The 20,492-nt window shown below is 23.7% G+C and overlaps 3 protein-coding genes across 4 annotated transcripts; 2 read left to right on the top strand and 1 right to left on the bottom strand.

The window, feature by feature from the left end:
* Positions 1–79: 79 nt before the first annotated feature.
* On the top strand, positions 80–9,686 carry LOC107999408 (small subunit processome component 20 homolog). The gene is made up of 11 exons (XM_017059216.3): positions 80–193; positions 340–620; positions 757–5,994; positions 6,090–6,345; positions 6,424–7,029; positions 7,112–7,675; positions 7,795–7,977; positions 8,053–8,377; positions 8,456–8,886; positions 8,999–9,268; positions 9,450–9,686. Exons 1-11 carry the CDS (start codon positions 149–151, stop codon positions 9,588–9,590), a joined length of 8,340 nt encoding a protein of 2,779 aa, XP_016914705.1. The 5' UTR covers positions 80–148; the 3' UTR covers positions 9,591–9,686.
* On the top strand, positions 9,502–14,617 carry LOC107999234 (probable cytochrome P450 305a1). 2 transcript variants are annotated; one of them, XM_017058929.3, is made up of 8 exons: positions 9,502–10,201; positions 11,337–11,591; positions 12,378–12,621; positions 12,704–12,863; positions 12,949–13,057; positions 13,387–13,567; positions 13,780–14,036; positions 14,206–14,617. In XM_017058929.3, exons 1-8 carry the CDS (start codon positions 10,108–10,110, stop codon positions 14,385–14,387), a joined length of 1,482 nt encoding a protein of 493 aa, XP_016914418.1. In that variant the 5' UTR covers positions 9,502–10,107; the 3' UTR covers positions 14,388–14,617. The 2 variants fall into 2 exon arrangements, with proteins under 2 accessions (XP_016914418.1, XP_061933312.1); XM_062077328.1 differs by lacking the exon at positions 9,502–10,201 and adding an exon at positions 10,906–11,192.
* LOC107999236 (methyl farnesoate epoxidase-like) lies at positions 14,204–18,258 on the bottom strand. The gene is made up of 8 exons (XM_017058931.3): positions 18,071–18,258; positions 17,612–17,863; positions 17,110–17,398; positions 16,717–16,955; positions 16,428–16,639; positions 16,143–16,229; positions 15,940–16,081; positions 14,204–15,782 (listed from the first exon to the last, which is right to left on the bottom strand). The coding sequence occupies exons 1-8, from the start codon at positions 18,156–18,158 to the stop codon at positions 15,577–15,579; spliced, it is 1,515 nt and encodes a 504-aa protein (XP_016914420.1). The 5' UTR covers positions 18,159–18,258; the 3' UTR covers positions 14,204–15,576.
* Positions 18,259–20,492: the final 2,234 nt, after the last annotated feature.

Consider the following 20,492-nt stretch of genomic DNA (forward strand, 5'->3'; position numbering starts at 1 on the left):
ATATTCTTTCTTTAAATATAAATATTATTCTCTTTCAAACTTATAAGAACATTTCCTATCTAACATATATTTATTCCTTGTTCATGCTATATGTGACAAATACACGTGATCATAGATTAACATTATTTTGATTGTTTCATATTTCAATATGAAAAATAAACCAGTTCGTCATAAAGAATTAAATACATTTCAGGTATAAAATATATAAATAAATATAAAATATATAAACAATATATATATATATAGATATAAATATAAGCAAATACATTTCAAATATAAATATATATTTTTTAATATATTATACAATATTTAATAAAAATTTAATTTTTTTTTATGTAGTTTAAAACATTTTCCGAAAGAATAAGTGAAATCGATGTTGATATATTTCATTATGTTTCACATCGAAACGAGGAAAATGATGAAGAAACCGAAACTTATTTTTATCAAACACTTCAAAAATGGAATTTTCTTAACCTTACAGAAGGTTATTGCAGTTTTAAAAAGAAAGTTCGTAATATCGTAACTCTTCCACAATTAATTAATCAAAAGCAGTTCATAATAGATACGTTAATAGAATATTTAGAAAAGAGAGATATTTTGTTTTTACAACCAATTTTAGAGTAAGTATTGTATTAAAAATTATCATTTCATCAATTAATAAAGTTGAAGAACAATAAAAAGAAAAATTAAAAAAAAAATATATATATATATATTAAAAAATATATATTTATTAATCATATAAATTTTTTATTACAGATTAGTAGTGGCTGTATCAAAAGATTTGCAAAAAGATTTTTATGAATATTTTCCTAGATGTTTAATTGTTATTATTGATTTGTTACGAACAAAGGATACAGAACAAATAGAATATACATTTACATCATTAGCTTATTTATTTAAATTTTTATGGAGATATCTGATTCAAAATATAAAAACTGTATTTGATCTTTTATTGCCATTATTAGAAGATACGCAACCAGCTTATGTAAATAATTTTGCAGCTGAAAGTTTTGCATTTGTGGTACGCAAAATTAAAGATAAAGATTCTTTTTTAAAAACAATATTACATATTTTGAAAAATAATCCTAATGCAATATCAGGATGTGGTAAATTATTATTTGAAGTAATATCTGGTATACCAGGACAATTTCATTCATGTGCAGAACAAATGCTTTTATTATATTTTAATGCATTAAATAATGAATCTTTTAATCAAAATCTAGTATTCAAATTATTAAAAGAGATTATTGATTGTTTGCTACAAAATATATATCCACAGAAATGTCATATATTTTGGTCTGTATTTTTAAGTGTTATGGACAAATCTATTGAAAAAACTAGAAATTTTCAATTAACAACTGGAAAGCAAAAAAGTTTAATTCTTTTAATGCAATTGTTGAATACAATTATAAATTATAAAAATGGAAAAATTGTTATAGATCCTGTATCATTGATTAAGAAGTTGGTTCAAATTTTAAATATTTTTGAAAATGAAAGTGATGTATTACAAGAAACTATAAATGTATCAGTTACTATTCTTTTGGCAACTAATGTTAAATTGATGCAAGAAACATCCAGTCAAATATTATTTAAAATTATGTCCGTAAAAGATATCAAATTATTATATGGTACTGTTGAAAGTTTAATGCACTATTCATCATTTGAAACTTTAATATTGCCTCACATAATACGACATAGTATTTCCATTGGTTTTAATGATGACATTTTAGAACTGTTTACTAAAATAATTAAAGTAAAAGCTCCTTTATGTCTTAATGGTATCAATTTAAATAAATGGACAAAATACATTTTAGATATACGAGGTGCAAAGTTTGATAGTATTAATTTCTGTCAGAAAAATTTAAAAGCTCTATTAAATAATGATGTACCAGTAAATACATTAAAGACATTAATTATTTTACCACATTTAAAACCTTTGCCCGAAGAATTTAAAGATATTTTAAAAAATGGAATATTGTCTTTATATCAACGGATATTAAATAGTATCAATGTAGAAATTGAAATAAACAAATTATGTTTGATATTATTAATAGCTTTGGAATCAGCAATTCACATATTGGAAATAGAAATTTTACAAAATTTTATGGAAATGAATGATATAAAAATATTAGATTTAATTACAAAATATCCTGATAATAAGTTCATCTTAAATGCAATAGATTTATATATAACACATTTTAGTACATCACAATACCGAGATATTTATATAAATAGAATTATATTTGATAAGTTAAATAACAATATTGCACAGAAATTAAGTTCACCTTTTAATGAAATCCGCTTAATAGTAACACATTTATATTTTTTATTTTCTAATATCAATGAAGTTGAGTCTATTTTGAATGAAAAGATTAAAAGAAATCCTATGGAACATATGTATTTAGCAGAATGTGAATCTATATCTATACAGACATATAGAAGTAAATTGCTACATTTACAAACATTGTCATATGAAAGTGATGTAATGACAAATTTTGATTTGAAATATTATGAAATTCCTCTTCGATATTTATTAGGAAATCTATATATAAATTTTTCTTTATTGTGGGAACCTGTGAGCAAAATTATAGCTACTTATGCAAATAAAGACTGTGATCAATTTTGGCCTTTATTCTTAACAGAACTAAAATGTGATGAGAAATTAATTGCAGATTATAAACCATTGTTTGAATGTAATATTATTTCTGAAATACAAAATACAATACAAAGAAGCAACGATAAACCAGATTATAAAAATCATAAAATTCTTTTATGGAAATGTATGACAAATTTTTCACATTTTTGTGAGATAAAGAATAGAGACATAACAGGGTTATTTATTGATTTTGTAAATGATAATTTTTTTAATTCTAATTCTGAAGATGCAAGATATTGTAATATTATGAAAATACAAGATTTAACTATTTCTAATAGCGATATGAAAATTGACAAAGAAAATGAAAGTGATAATGAATTTGAAGAATATAAAGAAAATGAAATAGAAGAAAAAGAAGTTACAATTTGTAAAAATACAGAATTAAGACAAATAAATGCAGAAACTAAAGAAATAGTAAGTAAGAATTATAAAGTGAAACTTTTAATTGCTCAACTTGAAGTATTTGAAAAAATAACAAATCCAAGAACATTATACAGGGAATCAGAAATGCAGAAACTTTATTTAGATTTATTGTCTTCAAAAAATTCTGATATCCAAAGAGCTGCTTTAAAATGTCTTCTTACCTACAAATACAAATATTTATTACCTTATAAAGATAATTTGCTCAGTTTAATTAATGAAAAAAATATGAAAAATGAATTAACACGTTTTAAGATTGATAATGAAAGTAATATGATATTGGATGAACATCGCGATGAATTTATACCTATATTAATGAGGATAATTTATGCGAAAATGATTACAAAAACAAGAATGAAAACTGGTAGTAAAACTGGAGGTATTCTAAAACGAAAAATGATTTTACGTTTTTTAGCTGGAATTCAAGAAAATGAAATGATCATATTTATAAACATGGCATTTAAACCTTTTAAAAAATATATGTTGTTAGAATTAAATAAAGCAGATAATCAACAAATTAATTTAAGACAACTTACACAGAATATTATTAATACTATTGATTTGAATAATGTTACACCACCTAAGCGATTACAAAGTGCTACAAATTTGCTTGCAATTTTAATAGAACAATCTGGTAGTAAAATGGGACAAAAATTATTACCTTATTTACTTGGTTTAGTAATATGCATTCTGGCAGAAGTAACTGGAATTTTACAAAATTCAGATAAAGTTCATATTGGTTACTTAAGATTAATTAGAAATGTCAGATCAACTTGCATTTCAATATTAGCAAGATTTTTTAGTCATTTTGAAAATTATGAATGGAATGAATATGAAATAGATGCCTTATATAATGTAGCTGTATTTCCATGGTTGGAAAAGTTACCTATGGATGGTATTCATAGTCCTACTCCATTATTACGATTGTTTATGATATGGAGTCAAAACTCTCGTTATTATCCATTATTTATAAAACATCGCGAAGATAATAAATCTATTAGTCCTCTTCCATATATAATGCAACTTTTATTAAATGCAAAAACAAATGCATCTGTAACTAATGCTATTCTCGAAATGATTGAAAAAATGGTAACATTACAAGATTATGGAAAAACGAATGAAAATAATATGGAAGTTGATACACCTTTTCTTCCTTTAATTCCTGTAATTAATAATTTACTTGAAATAAATAAAGAAGCATTATCTAATGATGTCAATTATGGATCTGTTATACTTCTTCCTCATGTATTTGATATTTTACAATATATTAAAAATAAACTTGAAAAATCGACTAAGAGAATAAGTAAATCAGAACTTGTAATTTTATCACGTATTTCAGAATTTGTGAAAGATGCAGATGCATGTAACATACTTCTTACTCTTACTTTACCAATATTAACTAAAAAAGCTGGAGCTGGTGAAGAAGAAGAAATTATTATTGAATTAATTACAACTATAATAAATCTTGTAAAACAAGTGAAAAAACCAACAACACATATACGAGCAATGTTACCTTTATTAAGTATAATATCGACAATTTCTACTCGTAAACTTCTATTAGAACTTTATAAAACAATTGTTGAAAATTCTACCGAAAATGATCGTGAGACATTAATAAGAAATTACAATTTAATAAATGCGCTTAATGCATGGGATCGTAGATGGATTGATCAACCAGATTATCAAAAAAGATTAGATGCATTTTCTGAAATTAATAATACAATGGAAAAAAATGAAATTACATTAGAATTTGGTGTAGCTATTATTCATAATTGTTACTATTTTCTTAAAAATGAATCAGATTTAGCATTGAGAGACAATGCAGGACAATGTCTTAAACTTCTTGGTTGTAAATTAGCAAAGGAATACAAAGAAAATACCATAGATAGACGTTATTTGATCGATGATACAATTTTGGTACTTATAAGAAAAGGAATAACTAGTAAAATTGAAATTGTAAAATTTCAATCAATAGCTTTTTTGGGATATTTAGCTATGGAATGTTCAGATGTTCATCCCATTTTACGAGATTTATCGCCATTAACTAATAAAATAGATCTCGAAGTAGATTTTTTTGAAAACATGCAACATTTGCAATTACATAGAAGAGCTCGAGCATTACTTAAATTTTGCAATTTTGCAAAAACATTAAAAAAATCAATAAATCCACGGACATTAACACAATTTATTCTTCCTCTTGCTTCTTCATATTTGTGTAATGAAACTTATATACATAAAAACAATATTATTGATGCTGCAATTGAAACAATTGGAACTGTATGTAAACTTTTACCATGGCATCAATACGAAATTATTTTAAAACATTATTTAGAAAAAATAAGAAACTCTATTGAATTTCAGAAACAACTTGTTAGAATTATTATTATTATTTTAGATTCCTTTCATTTTGATTTATCAAAATATAAACCTACTGAGGAATTTTTAAAATCAAAATATATTAAAAATATTTCTGAAAATGAAATAGATGATAATGAAAATGATAAAAAGAAAGATGAAGATGAAAATATTGAAGAAAAAAGCAAAGAAAAAAATGATGATAAAAATAATGAACAAAAAATGGAAGAAAAATTAAATGAAGCTTTAAATTCCGAAAATATAAATGAAATTGAAGAAAAAGTTCAAAAAGAGACACAGGAAGTACCTATTATAGAAAAACAGATAATTCTTTCACAGTATGGAGCACAACAAGTTATATTTAGTATATCAAAAGAATTGTTACCTCAATTACATCGTTCCATTATAGCAAGAACAAGTCGTGAAAACAGTCACAAAATTAATAGGAAGAAAATTACAATAGACAATGAGGAAGAAGAATTAATGCGAGTTCCTATTGCTCTTGCTTTTGTAAAATTATTACAGAAATTACCAGAATATTTTTTAGATACTAATTTATCAGGGTAAATATGTATATATCTCTTCATATAAAACTAATAAGTAAAAAAATTATTGATTAAATAAAAAATTATTAAAATATGGTAATTAATTGTTTCAGAATTTTTATGAAGTTATGTACATTTTTGAAATCTCGTTTAGAATCCGTACGGCGTATCACTCGCGAAATATTACAAAAAATTATGATAACTTTAGGTCCAAAATATCTTCATCATCTTTTAAGAGAAATGAATACTTTATTAACAAAAGGTTTTCAAGTTCACGTCCTTGCGTATACAGTACAATCTGTATTAGTTGCTTTGAAACCATATTTTCAAAAATTTGATATCAATAAAAATCTTCAAAGTATTTTATCTGTAAGTATTATTATAAATATATTTTTTGAAAAAATTGTATATTTACTATATTGATAATTTAATTTTACTTTATATTAGGTATGTAAAATAGATTTATTTGGCTTAACTGCAGAAGAGAAAGAAGTAATAGGAATCGTAAAAAATGTTGTAGAAGCAAAGTCTACAAAAAGTTTTGATATATTTCATATATTAGCACAATATATTACTGAATCATGTTTAGTAGATTTAATTTTACCATTAAAAGAAGTACTTATGAAAACCCATTCCCATAAAACTGTGCAGAAAATAATAGAATGTTTGAGAAATGTAGTATTAGGATTAGCTGATAATATCTTTATACCATTGGAACAAATGTTGATATTTCTTTATGGTGTAATTTCTGAAAGCATTCCTGAATTTAGACCTGAAAAAAATGATAAATTATTAACAGAAAAAGAAATAGAAACATTCAATAGACAGAAACAAGATTGCTTTATTATACCTCCAGAACCAAAAAATAAAATGGGTATCAAAGCTATTTCAAAAACATCGAAAAATACTAATGTCCATGTCATTATAGAATTTGGTTTAAAACTTTTTCATATTCTATTAAAAAGAGACAAAGTATCGAATGCAAATTTCAAACCTTTAATAGATCCATTTGTACCGCTCATAAGTGAATGTATAAGATCACAACATGTTAAGGTAAAACTATTTTATTCTTAATTTAATAAATAATCAATTTATAATCAATTGTGTTTAATATATCAATATTATATTTTTCCAGCTAACTACTTTAAGTTTACAGTGTTTAAACTGGTTGCTTAGAATGGATTTATCTTCAATGCAAGAATCAATTTCAAACATTTGTACATCTATTTTTGATTTATTGCATAAATATGCAGCAGCAGGCTTAAATAAAGGAGATAATTTCGATTTAGTAATGGCAGGTTTTAAATGTATGTCTGTAATTGTTCGTGATGTGAAACATTATGTAATTAATACAGATCAATTGAAAGCTTTGATCATGTACGCTGAACAAGACATGCATAATACTGATAAACAAGCCACAGCGTTTGGTTTACTCAAAGCAATAATTGCTCGAAAAATGATTCTTCCGGAAATGTATCTAGTTATGGAAAAGGTGGCTGTTTTAAGCATTACATCTGAATTAGAACATGTTAGATTACAATCTCGTTCTGTCTTTTATTCCTATTTAATGGAATATCCTCTTGGTAAACATTTAAATAAACATATAGCATTTTATTTGACGCAAATTAGCTACGAAATGCAACCTGGTCGACTTAGTGCTTTAGAAATGATTCACAATATTGTCACAGGATTTCCATTTGTAAGTACATTTATTTTTTCTTATTTTCTTTTTTTCTTTTTCTTTTTTTTTTTTTTTACCAATTATAAGAAACAAATCAATCAATTTATTTATAATTTATTTATAATTTATAACTTTAGAAAACTTTAATTTTGAAATCAAGTCTTATATTTATAATGGTGGGTGCAAGATTAGTAAATGACGATGATCCAACATGTCGCAAATTGTGTGCCAAATGTATTAAAGAATTAATCGAACGTTTATCTTATAATCGAAGAAGTAAATTATTTGATATAATTATAACATGGTTAAAAGATATAAAGGTATTATTTATAAAATTGAATCTTAAAAATATGTACATATATATTTTATTATTATTATAATATAATATTTTTTAGATAATGCATCGAACATTAGCTGCGCAATTATGTGGTATATTTGTAACAGTAGAGAAAGATTCTTTCGATTCTCGTTTAAAAGAAATATTACCTCTTATTTTAAAACAATTTCATGCGAATTTTAATGATGATAATGAACCGGGTCGTTTTGTGAAAATTCATTTGGAAGAAAAAACTCAGTTAGAAATGCATAACATCAAAGATCCAGAAAGAATGAAAGATCATCATATGTTTCAAGTATTACAGTTGGTATTAAAAATATCAGCAAATTGTACAACATTTCTTAAAAATGAAGAATATAAAGAAGCTATTCATTTATTCGCTGGTTAGCATAATTATTTATTTGTTGGTATATATATATTATAATAGTATTTAATTTTTAAATAATTTTTTTGCATTTCAGAATATAGTCAATCTTTACTGGCACATCCTCATACATGGGTTCGTTTAGCAGCTTCTCAAATGATTGGTTTCATTTTAGCTATTCTTGATGTTGATAAGATTATAGACATTATAAACAATCCAGAAAAATATGAAAAAGAAATCGGTTTCATGTATTCTGATCCTATTACCGTTATAAAAAGTTTAACTTTAGATTTAATTGCACAATTAGAGCCTGATATGACATTAGAAGAATTAGCTGACCAAACTGTTAAAAATTTAATTTTTATTGCAAGAATTTTGAAATCTATAAAAAAAATTAATACAATTGCTATTGATCAAAATGACGAAATAAAATCAGATAAAAACCAATTATCTCTTCCTTGGCTTGTTAGAAAATTGAGAAAAGCTGTAAATAAAGAGATAACTCAAACTCCTAAGTCAATAACAGTGGTAAATATTCATAATCATTATATTATTTTTATGTAATTTTAAAAAAATTATTGGAAAAAAAATTATTGAATTTTAAAATTATATAAAATTACATGAATTTATTTTTTTTTAGCGAATTGCTTTCTTTAAATGGGTGGCCGGTATTGTGGTTACAATACCTATGGAATTTTTAAATGTAGTACTTTTTAACATCATGTCACCAATTGTTCGAGAAATATCGGCAGTAGAAGAAAAAAACACTACTTTAAGACGATTAGCTAAAGAAGCGGCTATGATGATTAAAAAACGTTTAGATAATGAACAATACACTAAATTATTAAATCGAATACAACAGAATTTAGATATTAAGAAAGCAGAAAGAAGAAAAATTCGTACGCAACAGGTAATTTCTTATATTTTTTACATTTTCATTATTTTTTATAAAATAAATAATAAAAATATGATTTATAAAATTATATGATATATAATTAATATAATAATAAGTGAAACGAATACATAATATATTAATTTATAATATAAATGAAAAAAATAATATCTAATGTTAAGTTTTTTTTTTATCGCAGTTTGTAACGGATCCGGAATTGGCTGCTAAACGTAAAATTGTAAGACAACAAAAGAAGAAGGAAGCTAAAAAAAGAAAATTGGATATAGTAAGAGGAAAAAAAAATATCAAAAAAACATTTGAAAAAAAAATTGATATTTAGATGTCATATAAATAAATAAATTAAAAAAAAATTTAAATATGTAAATATTATATTTGAATATGTACATATGAAATATATATCTAATTTTTTATGTAATATTGTACAGTCATTGTAAATTTAAAAATATTAAGAAATATTATTTAATTTATTCTTATGATAATGTTATCTTCAAAAAATTTATGAACTTGAAGTATATTATTAAGTATAATTAAACTATTAATATTCGTCCATGAAAATTATTAGTTATTTCTTTAATTTTTATGCATAAGATATTTTACTTATATAAGAGATTATCATTTAAAGTTTAAATTTCGTAAAGTAAAAATCTTATCAGTGGTTCAATATAAAAAGGCGAAGTTCAATTTAAAATTAGAATATAAGAATTGATTATTTTTGAACGAAGAATTCAATTAATCGTCCAATCATTTTTCGTCTAACCAATTTTAGTTCGAACGTTTTCATTGATTGCTGAAGTATAGAATCATAAACTTGTGTGCACAAAAACTTTATTTTAACTATGTTTGCCATCGTATTATTGATGTTAATTGTGATATTAATATTATCAATTATTTTTATAAAGATCGACAAAAATACAAAATCATATCCTCCAGGTAAATGAAGATATTTTTTATGAATTATATTATCCTATAAAATTAGTGCATGAAAAATATAAAATTGTATAATATTATATTTTTTTTTATTTTTTCATTGGGATATTATTATATTTTATTATATTTGTATAATAAATTATTATATTTTTGATTTTGATACAAAGTTTTAAAGACATTATTGTTTCAAATATTTCATTTGTGTTTTTTCACAAAAACAGAATTATCATATTTAAAATTAAAAATATTAAATTATTGTTTAAATAACAAAAAGCATAATCTTTTTGTCATTTATATACTATTTAAAATTATTAATTTAATATTTAATATAATATTTAATTTAAAATAATATTTAAAAAATATGAGAAATAAAAGAATGAAAGCTGCTAATAATGAAGATAATTCATGCAAACATAAATTCTAATCGATTTTATTTGATCAATTTAAATTAGTTTAATTTCTCTAGTGGCATTGATTCTGTTAAAAGTTATTTATTTTTTCTTCAAAGTATTTATATTTCCTTCAAAATATTTATTGTTCCATATTCTTACTTATTATTATTATTATTTAACATTTGTTTTGTTACATACAGTAGTACATTTAACATTTGTATTTTTGGTTACTTAAGCATCCATCACTATCCCCACCAATTCTGATAAAGGGACAAAGTAAGCTTTGAGTAGTGCTGTATATATATCAATACTTTATTCACATTTATTTCCTTTCAATTCAATTGAATTTTTAGAAGTCACATTAATGATTTAAATATTCATATTTAATCTCAACTGCGGATATTACTATATATATTTTTATATTTATTTATTTTTAATTACCATTTATATTATTCGATTTATGAATAAAAATTTTTAACTTATTATTATATTTGTTTATTGATATATTTAATAATCTATTTTTTATTGAATGTGATGGCTACTTTCGATAATCAATATTTATATTGAAAATTTTGACATTTGAATTTTTAAAAGTTTAACAGGTAAGAGTTTAATATATTAATTAATAATAAAGTTTAATATAATAGATAGAGTATTGATCTTTAATATTGATATACTAATGTTAAATAAATGATAATGTTATAAATGATATTTTTTTCTTTTTTTAAAGTTCAATAATTTTTTAGGACCATTTTCATGGCCCTTTATCGGCAATCAGATTTTATTGAAACGTTTAACACGTGATTATGGAGGACAACATAAAGCATTTATGGAGCTTTCAAAACGATATAATAGTGATATTATAACTGTGAATATTAGTCATGAGAAAATAATAATTGTTTCTGGAAGTAAATTTTGTGATATGATATTGCAAAACGAGGAATTCCAAGGCCGTCCTTGGAACGAATTTATTAAAATTCGAAATATGGGCAAGAAACAAGGTTAAAATTTGAATCTATTTTAAAATAAATTTTGAATATTTAATTTTATAATTTACATACAATTTAAATTTTATAATTCTTAAAATGGATAATAAAATTTAAAATATTCATTTTTAATAAAATGTCAAATGAAGTCAAATTATAACTATAATATTTTGAATATAGAAAGTATTTTGTTTAATTGAATAAAATCAAATATTTTACGAGAGATTGAAAGAGATTGATTATCAAAAAAGTATTTTTATAAAAATTCAAAAAATTCGAAGGAACAATATAAACAATTTTTTTATGTATTATATATCGAATAAGAAAAATTTTAATTTTATTTTTTTAAATTAAAAACTATGTAATTTTAAATGTATAATAATCAATTTATCTGGAGATTTTTATTTTATTTGAAAATTTTTTGAAATTTAGTTATTTAAAAATGAAATTTTAAATTAAAAAATTTTATTTTATTAAAAATTAAAATATATTAAATATTATAATGAGATAGATAAAAGATAAGAAAGGATAAATTTCTACTAAAATAATTTATTCGTTTCTAATTGAAAATTGATTAATGAATAATAAATTTCATTTGTACTTGAAAAATTTTCTAAATTTTTATATACTTTTCTTCTAAACAAACGAATTTTTCTTTTTCGATTTATTTTATTTGCATATAAAATTATATAGACCATTTGTCTACTTATATCATTAATTATTAAATATTCTGTATAAATCTGTATAAATATGATTTATTTTGAATTAATATTATATGATATTATCATTTCTTATTGAAAGGAATCACAATGAACGATGGACCAGAATGGAAAGAATTACGAAATTGGATGATGCGAACCATGAGAATTTTCGGTTTTGGAAAAAGCGAAATGATTAAAATGATACAAAATCAATTAGTCATATTTTCAGAAAACTTGAATAAAAATAAATTACATCAATTGAAACTATTGTTTGTACCAGCTGTAATTAATGTCCTCTGGAATTTTACAACGGGAGAATTAATGGCATTCAATCAACAGCAAAAGTACATACATAAATAATTATATATATATATACGTAAAACACAATGAATCGTGATCGTTAATTTTCCTAATGTTTCTTCGTAGATTAGAATATTTTCTCGACTTGTTGGAACGTCGATCGCGATGTTTCGATATCACGGGTGGGCTTCTCGCCGCTTTCCCTTGGATTCGTTACATTGCACCTGAGATCTCAGGATATAACATTATGTGTATGCTGAATAAGGAGCTCAAGGATTTCTTAATGGTGTGTTCATTGCGTATTCAATTATGAGTTTATTAAACACAATGTTCAACAATTAAGTCATTATATGAAAATTTTTTTCACGCAGAAAATTATTAATGATCACAAAGAAAAATATAATCTAGGAAAGGAGGCAGATCTAATTGATATGTTCCTTCAAGAAATGAAAAAAAATGAGGGATCCACCATTTTTACTGGTATAATCAAATTCATATAATATTTAATTCATACTTGTATAGATATTTGTGTGTAGATTTACGATCTTTTTTTTAAAATGTGTGAATTTCTAATAGGAATTCATAGATTTCAAAAGAAGGCATTTTTGATATTTTTCATTTAATTAAATATAATAAATTTTAAATTTCCTTTTAATTTTAAAAACATTAATATTTTCTAATAGGTATTAATAAAAATACATTAGCCTATTAATAGAAATAGCTACGAAAGAGAAAGTATTTTCACTAAAAACTGTCACACAACCCCATCGAATATGCACGTAAATGTATTTTTCTGTAATAATTTTTAGAGGAACAATTAATGATGATATTAGTCGATCTTTTTCTCGCTGGTTTTACTACTACAAGCACGTCTTTGGATTTTTTGTTTTTAATTATGACATTGTTTCCGGATGTACAACGTAAAGTGCAAAAAGAAATTGATTCAGTAATTCCACACGATAGACTTCCCAACATGGAGGACAAAGCAAAGTAACTGAATTTAAATATTAAAAATTATTATGCATATAAAACTTTAGACAAAATTAATTCAAAGTTGAATTATTTAAAAAAGAATAAATTATTCTATTTATTTATTTTGTATTATCTTTTCGAAATTTTTATATAGAAGGATTCGTAAAAGAATATTTAATGGAATAATTAGAGGATTCAATACGTATGAAAATAAAAATTTTTTATTATAGACTTCCATATGTCGAGGCTGTAATAAGTGAAACATATCGATTATGGCCAGTATTTCCTATAATTGGACCACGACGAGTTCTTTGCGATACGAATATTGGAAAATACATGATACCGAAAAATACCACTGTTTTATTCAATACATATTCTATCAATAAAGATCCTACTCTTTATTCGGAGCCAGATAAATTCATGCCTGAAAGATTTATTAAAAATGGAGTTTTTGAACCAGATGAATATTCTTTACAATTTGGAAAAGGTACAAAATGGAAAATAATTTTTTTTGCAATTTTAGAAAAATTAAAAATTTTATAATGCAGTATATTATGGTTCACATGATTAAATGAAATAATGATTTAAAATTTGATTTTACTATAATCATCTATAATTTTTATAATTGTAATTATATTAATGTATTTTTTTTTCAGGAAAAAGACGATGTCCAGGTGATGTATTGGCAAAAGCTACGATATTTATTTTATTTGTTGGTATAATGCAGAAATATACACTACTGCCAGTTCCTGGTAAAGGACCATACTCTGTAGAAATTAATAGTGGTATCACATTGACGCCACAATCTTATAATGTATTAGTTGAAAAACGAATATAATTTTTGAGATTTTTATATTTTCACTTCCATGAATATATTTTTAAAAGTTATCTCGAAAAAAAACTTATCCTTTATATTAAAATAAATTAAAATAAAAAATACGAAATATTATATTGAATTTAAAAAAAAAAGATAAAAAAATATAAATTTTATTTATAATAAATAAAAAAATGTTAATTGCTTACTATAGAAAAAATAATAAAATTAAAATAATAAAAATAAAAATAAAATTATTATTTATTATTATTTCATGCTTGTTTGTAATATCCAACTTATATATATAATTTTTATTTAAATTAGATTGTTCTAATGACAAATTGTGATAAATAATGATAAAAATATTATAATGCATGTAAAATATGACGTTTTTCGGTTTGAAGTAGCTTCACCCATAGATAGAAACAAGTTTATTTGATTTCAACAAATTTTTCTTTCGAATATTGTTTATTGTTTCTACCGCATGAAAGTTGCTTTAAGCGTCGTTTTACGTGTTCGACGAAATCAGCGCGTTTCACAGAAGTCCAAATGTACCTTCACTTGTGCACGTGGAGATTCACTCCTTTTATACCGGGTTTCAACATTTCAACGTATCAAATATTCTTTATTGTTAAAAAATAGACTTTGCAAGATCAATAAATATATTGTACGATGTAATAAACTTTTACATTATATTATACAAATATTTTTTATATAAATAAAAATTTATTATCTTATATTTATTTAAAATATAATAATTCCTCGATTATTTCTAATATGCGAAGAGAGATTAATCAGATAATTTTATTTCTTTAGATCAACAAATAGATGTAATCTTATTGTAATATCGTTTCGCTTCGAGTGTAATATATGCATCTATCTAATATACATTCAGAAAATAAATATCGCAATCATTTATTAAATTAAATTTTTAAAAAAAATATTATTAAGAGCCTGATAATGATATAATTTAATCATGTCTTAAAAATTATTAAAAATTATTATTCTGTAAAATATACGATATGTTTCAATTTTTGTATTAAATTAAATTATTTTAAATTATTATCTTGGAAAAACATGACATTTTAATTATCATATGCATTATAAATCATTCACTCTGATACACGGAATACACGGAAGCTAATTTGCATATGTAATTTTTTTTTTAATGTATTATATTTAAAATTTTATTCTCTTATGTTATTTATAATATTTATATAGTGGAGCAATTTGTTACATCAGATCTTGCCGTGATTTTCAAGTAATAAGATTTCGGTGATATAGTAAAACCGTCGTGTCCATTTAGATCTGGCTTGCCATGTTCTGGTGAAATTTCGATATCGAAGTAATGTATAACGTAGGCAAAGTATAAAAATAAGGATGTCCGAGCCAACATTTCACCCGGACAACGTCTTTTACCTAAAAAGAACAGAATCACTATTATATCAAATGTGTAAAAATTCCATTGAATATTTACATTGATATTTTAGATTTCTATTATTTATCTTTTCTTGATAATGAAATAAGTACACTATAGAAATTTGATTTTATTATGAATTATGAATTAGATTTGTACCTAAACCAAATGGTATATTGGCATTATTTTGACAAAATCGGCCATTCGCATCGAGAAATCGTTGTGGTCGAAATTCTTCTGGATGATCCCAATAAGCACGATCGTTATGCGCGCTATGGAAATCCAAAAGAACTATAGTATCCTAAAATAATAAAAATACATTAATAAAACTCCTTATTCGGGATATTACTTGTGATACTTGCCTTGGGTATACTATATCCGTTCAAAATTACATCTTTTGTAGTCTTATGAGGTACTCCAAGTGGTGCCAAAATCAAAAATCTTTGTATCTAATGCAACAATTAATTGTTTATATAATTTTTAACAACAAGTTTCTAATAATCATAATGAATAATAGATAAAAAAAATGAAAAACTCTATTAATCAAAAACTATATATAACTAATATATAATAATATAATAGTTGTGTGATGATAATAAACATAAAATCTTATAAAATAATTATTAACTCATTTATTAATTAATTACCTCCGCAAGAAATGATTCCATAATAGGTAACGATGAATAATCCTCCAATGTAGGAGATCGTGATCTGCCCACCACGTTATCCAGTTCTTCCTGGAGTATCTTAATCCATTCAGAATGTAAAGATAAATACAGAAAACTAGTCGATAAAGTATCTGTTGTAGTTTTTGAACCGGCTAAGAAGAGGTCCAGGCATAGAATCAATAAGTTTTCTCCTTTTAAACAATTAAATTATTTGTTATATTATTAAGTAAAAAACTTAATTATATGCATAAAAAAAAATCTCACTCACTATCAAAAATAGAGTCATTTTGTACGCCATTTCTTGATGAAATTTCTAAAAGAAAAGCTTCAATCAAATCTTGCGGTTGATTTCCAGATAAATGTTTTTCGTGGTTATTGATTTCTTCATCTAAGAAATTCCAAAGTTTTCGAAGTATTTTCATTAAATTGTTGTAACCGGATAATTCTGGTATTACGAAACGTAGAAATGGCATTTGTGAGATAATACCGCCCATTGTATCCAGCAATCTATAGCAAGACGAAACGCATACAAATGTTTCGGTATAATATTCGCATTGTATTTCTTAATGCATTTTTTGCACTTTTAATTATAATCTGATCATATTAAGAAAAACTTTAAAAATTATATTTTATTTTTTAGATTCTTTCTATAATAAATTACCTGAAAGAATCGTGAACAGTTTCAAGAATTTCTACCAATTTTTCATTTTCATAGTCAAATTTATGACCAGCAAACATACACCAGAGAGAATTCAAAACTGCAATGTCAAAGGCTGTGTGCATTGGTACAGGGCCCTTGGTACTAACACGACGAAGATAATTCACAAGATTTTCAGCTTCCACGGTTAAATATTTTTCCATAATTGACTGACCCAGGCCAAAAGATCTGAGATGACGCATCGTAAAACGACGACACTGTGACCACATTGATCCTTCCGTAAATAAAATACCTATCAAAATTTATCGGTTAAAATTAAATTTATAATTAATTTAAATATAATTAATAAATAATATAATTAATAAATTAATATTGTATTAAATTTATAAATTTAAAAAAAATACACAGCATCTTTTTAAATCTAATATTAATTGTTTATAGCAATAAATGAAAATTATAATTATAAAAGTTGAAAATTTTACTTTTTCGTATCTTTTTTACATACCTTTTCTCTTTCCAAAAGCACGGACTCTGAAAAAGAATCCATCCGGTCTGCCGTTGAATTCGTCTTGAAGAAGAACTTTCTTTACTAGATCGTACGTCGAAATTACAACGACTTTCTGACTTCCTAATTTCAAACCCAGAATCGGCCCATAAGTCTTCGACAATTCTTGAAAAGCCACATAAGCGTATTTATGCTTCAGTTTCAATCGTCGAAACGTAAGAAAACAACCGATTAGCGGCAACCATTTTGGACCTATCCAAACATTGAATAAAATATGAATAAAAAGTTAAAAAAACTAATAAGATATCTCGATAAATTAGAATAAAAAAAATTATAAACAAAAACTTTATTAGAAGAATTTTAATCTCATAGAATTGTTTTTTTTTTAGATTTAAAGTAATTAGGGTTTTATTATAAAAATAATTATATCTATCGATTATAAATTTTTTGTTAACCGACCAGGTGGAAAATTATGCGGTTTGACACAATCGTAAATGCAAAAGATACAATACAGTACAAGGAGAAGAGAAATAACCACGTAGAACATCTTGAAATGACTGATACTTTAGTTTAAACCTTCGAATGCGATTACTACACCAAGCATATATGCATGGTAACCAAAATAATTCTGGCGGTACTCTGTGATATTATCAGCGTGACACCCATGGCCTTTGACGAAAATATCTTTTTGTCTGAGACATCCTTTTCATGGCTCTCTTCTCGTTCTATGTTCTATTTATAAAAATCCATTTTTTTCTTCCTTTTTTAGACTATAATACAATAAAAACTCGATGTAAAATGAATCGCTTGGTTGAACTTAACAATTATCATTGTTTATGTAACAATGTAGAACAAATTTTTAAACGAAAATCTTTAGATCAAAAAAAAAAAAGGAATAATGGCGTTGGATCATCATAAGAAAAATTGAAAATAAAATTGAAAAGAGTAAAATATAAATAATAGATATAAAAAATTGAATATTAAATTCAATGTAAAAGAAAGTAATAAAAAAGGATAAGATAAGATAAGAAAAGTAATATAAAAAAATAATATGAAAAATAATGAATATAATATTTACTTATTTAAAATATAATTAATAATAAAAAAAAATAATAAGAATAACAATATGTATAGAAAAGAAACGGGACAAATAAAATATAATAGGTATATAAAAAGTAATTACTTACAAAATAATAATTGCTTATTCGATTCATTAAAGTATAAATATTTGAAACATTAAAATAATTGAAATAAATTGATATCAAGAACTGTCTTTTATTTTCATTATACCTTGTTAAAATGATGAACAAAAAGAAAGTATCAAAGGAGTTAAAGTATTCAAAGTATTGAATTATTATCAGATTAAATGGGTTAAACGATTAATTGACTTAAACCAATTAGTTTTATATTTTTGCGAAGAAAACATACATATCTTCTATATATCTTTTCATTTTGAATTCTTGTTGGTATTCCGTAACATGAAATAGCAATAAAATGGAACTTTCTGATACGCCTACGATTGCTATTCTAAAATCATCATTTTGGAAAGTTTTGGAAATTTTGACTTTCGATTTTTTCAAGTTTGAGATAAAAATTGAATTAAGACTTAAATTATTAAAATACGAATTTTCGAGTTTTTAAAACAAATATAATTTGACTTCATATACTTGGATACTGTAAATATAGTTTTGTAAGTAATATTTGCATATACAAGTCAATAACAACAACGAATACTCTTTCTTAAATATTTCGATTATACTTAATACATGATATGTTTTTAATTTTTATTATTCTTGTTTTCTTTTCCTATAATTTATTAACAATTTTTTTTATATTTATAAATGTATAAAAATTAATTTTTATTGTATATATATATATATAAAATATTTAGATTATAATTATTTTCTAGTCAAAAAATTGTATAATTACCACTCAATAACGGAAAAAAATCAAGTCATTTTTGATCACCATTAAATTCGTATCATTTTATATTGATCGTAATTTAAATTAGAAACTATTTAAGATGTTATATAATTGTTCTCTATTATATCTCTTGTGCATGAATTATGTTATGTTTTTGATTTGTAAAATTCAACTATAATCGTTCGATATTGATATACATAATTACATTTAATTATATTACATTAAGAAATATATAAAACAATTTTTTCAATTTTCTTTAATAAAATTTTAATTTTTCTAATTTTCTTTATTAAAATTTTTCAATAAAAAGATTTTACTATAGTTACACTAAATTTTCGATAAATTTTATCGAAATGAAATATCGAAATAAAATATCGAGACGAAACATCGACACAAAGAGACTGAGTAAAGTGAAAACCGCAATGGCCGGTAAGTCGATTAGAAAATATACGACATTTCTCCGATTCTTTTTTCTTTGACACAACACATGAAAAGTCTGACCTCACGGTATAGTTGGATCAAAGCAAGTTTCTCTCGTCGTGTATTGAGGCCAATTCCACGGCGTAATGCACATATATGACTTATTAAGTCAAGTTTATGACTGACGAACAAACATGAAGAAACATCAAATTATAAGCGTGACAAACATCAATAAACATAATCTGCAACATGTTGTATACTTATTATACTAGTAGTATCATTAAATCTCTTAACATAAACATAAATATCTTAACATAAACATAAATATATAGAGGTGAAAAATTTTACTTATGTACATAACTGTTTAGAAAGACTGATGTGAAGAGTATCAAAAAAAGAATGCTTTTGTGCAACGTCGTGTATCGAATATACCATATCAAATGTGTTATGTTAATGTGAAATTTAATAGTATTACGCATACATTTACATCTTTAATATGAAGTTAAACAATTAAATTTTTGACTTCTGTGCTCTATTC

The sequence above is a fragment of the Apis cerana genome, linkage group LG7 (genome assembly GCF_029169275.1).
Source record: "Apis cerana isolate GH-2021 linkage group LG7, AcerK_1.0, whole genome shotgun sequence".
NCBI lineage: Eukaryota > Metazoa > Arthropoda > Insecta > Hymenoptera > Apidae > Apis > Apis cerana.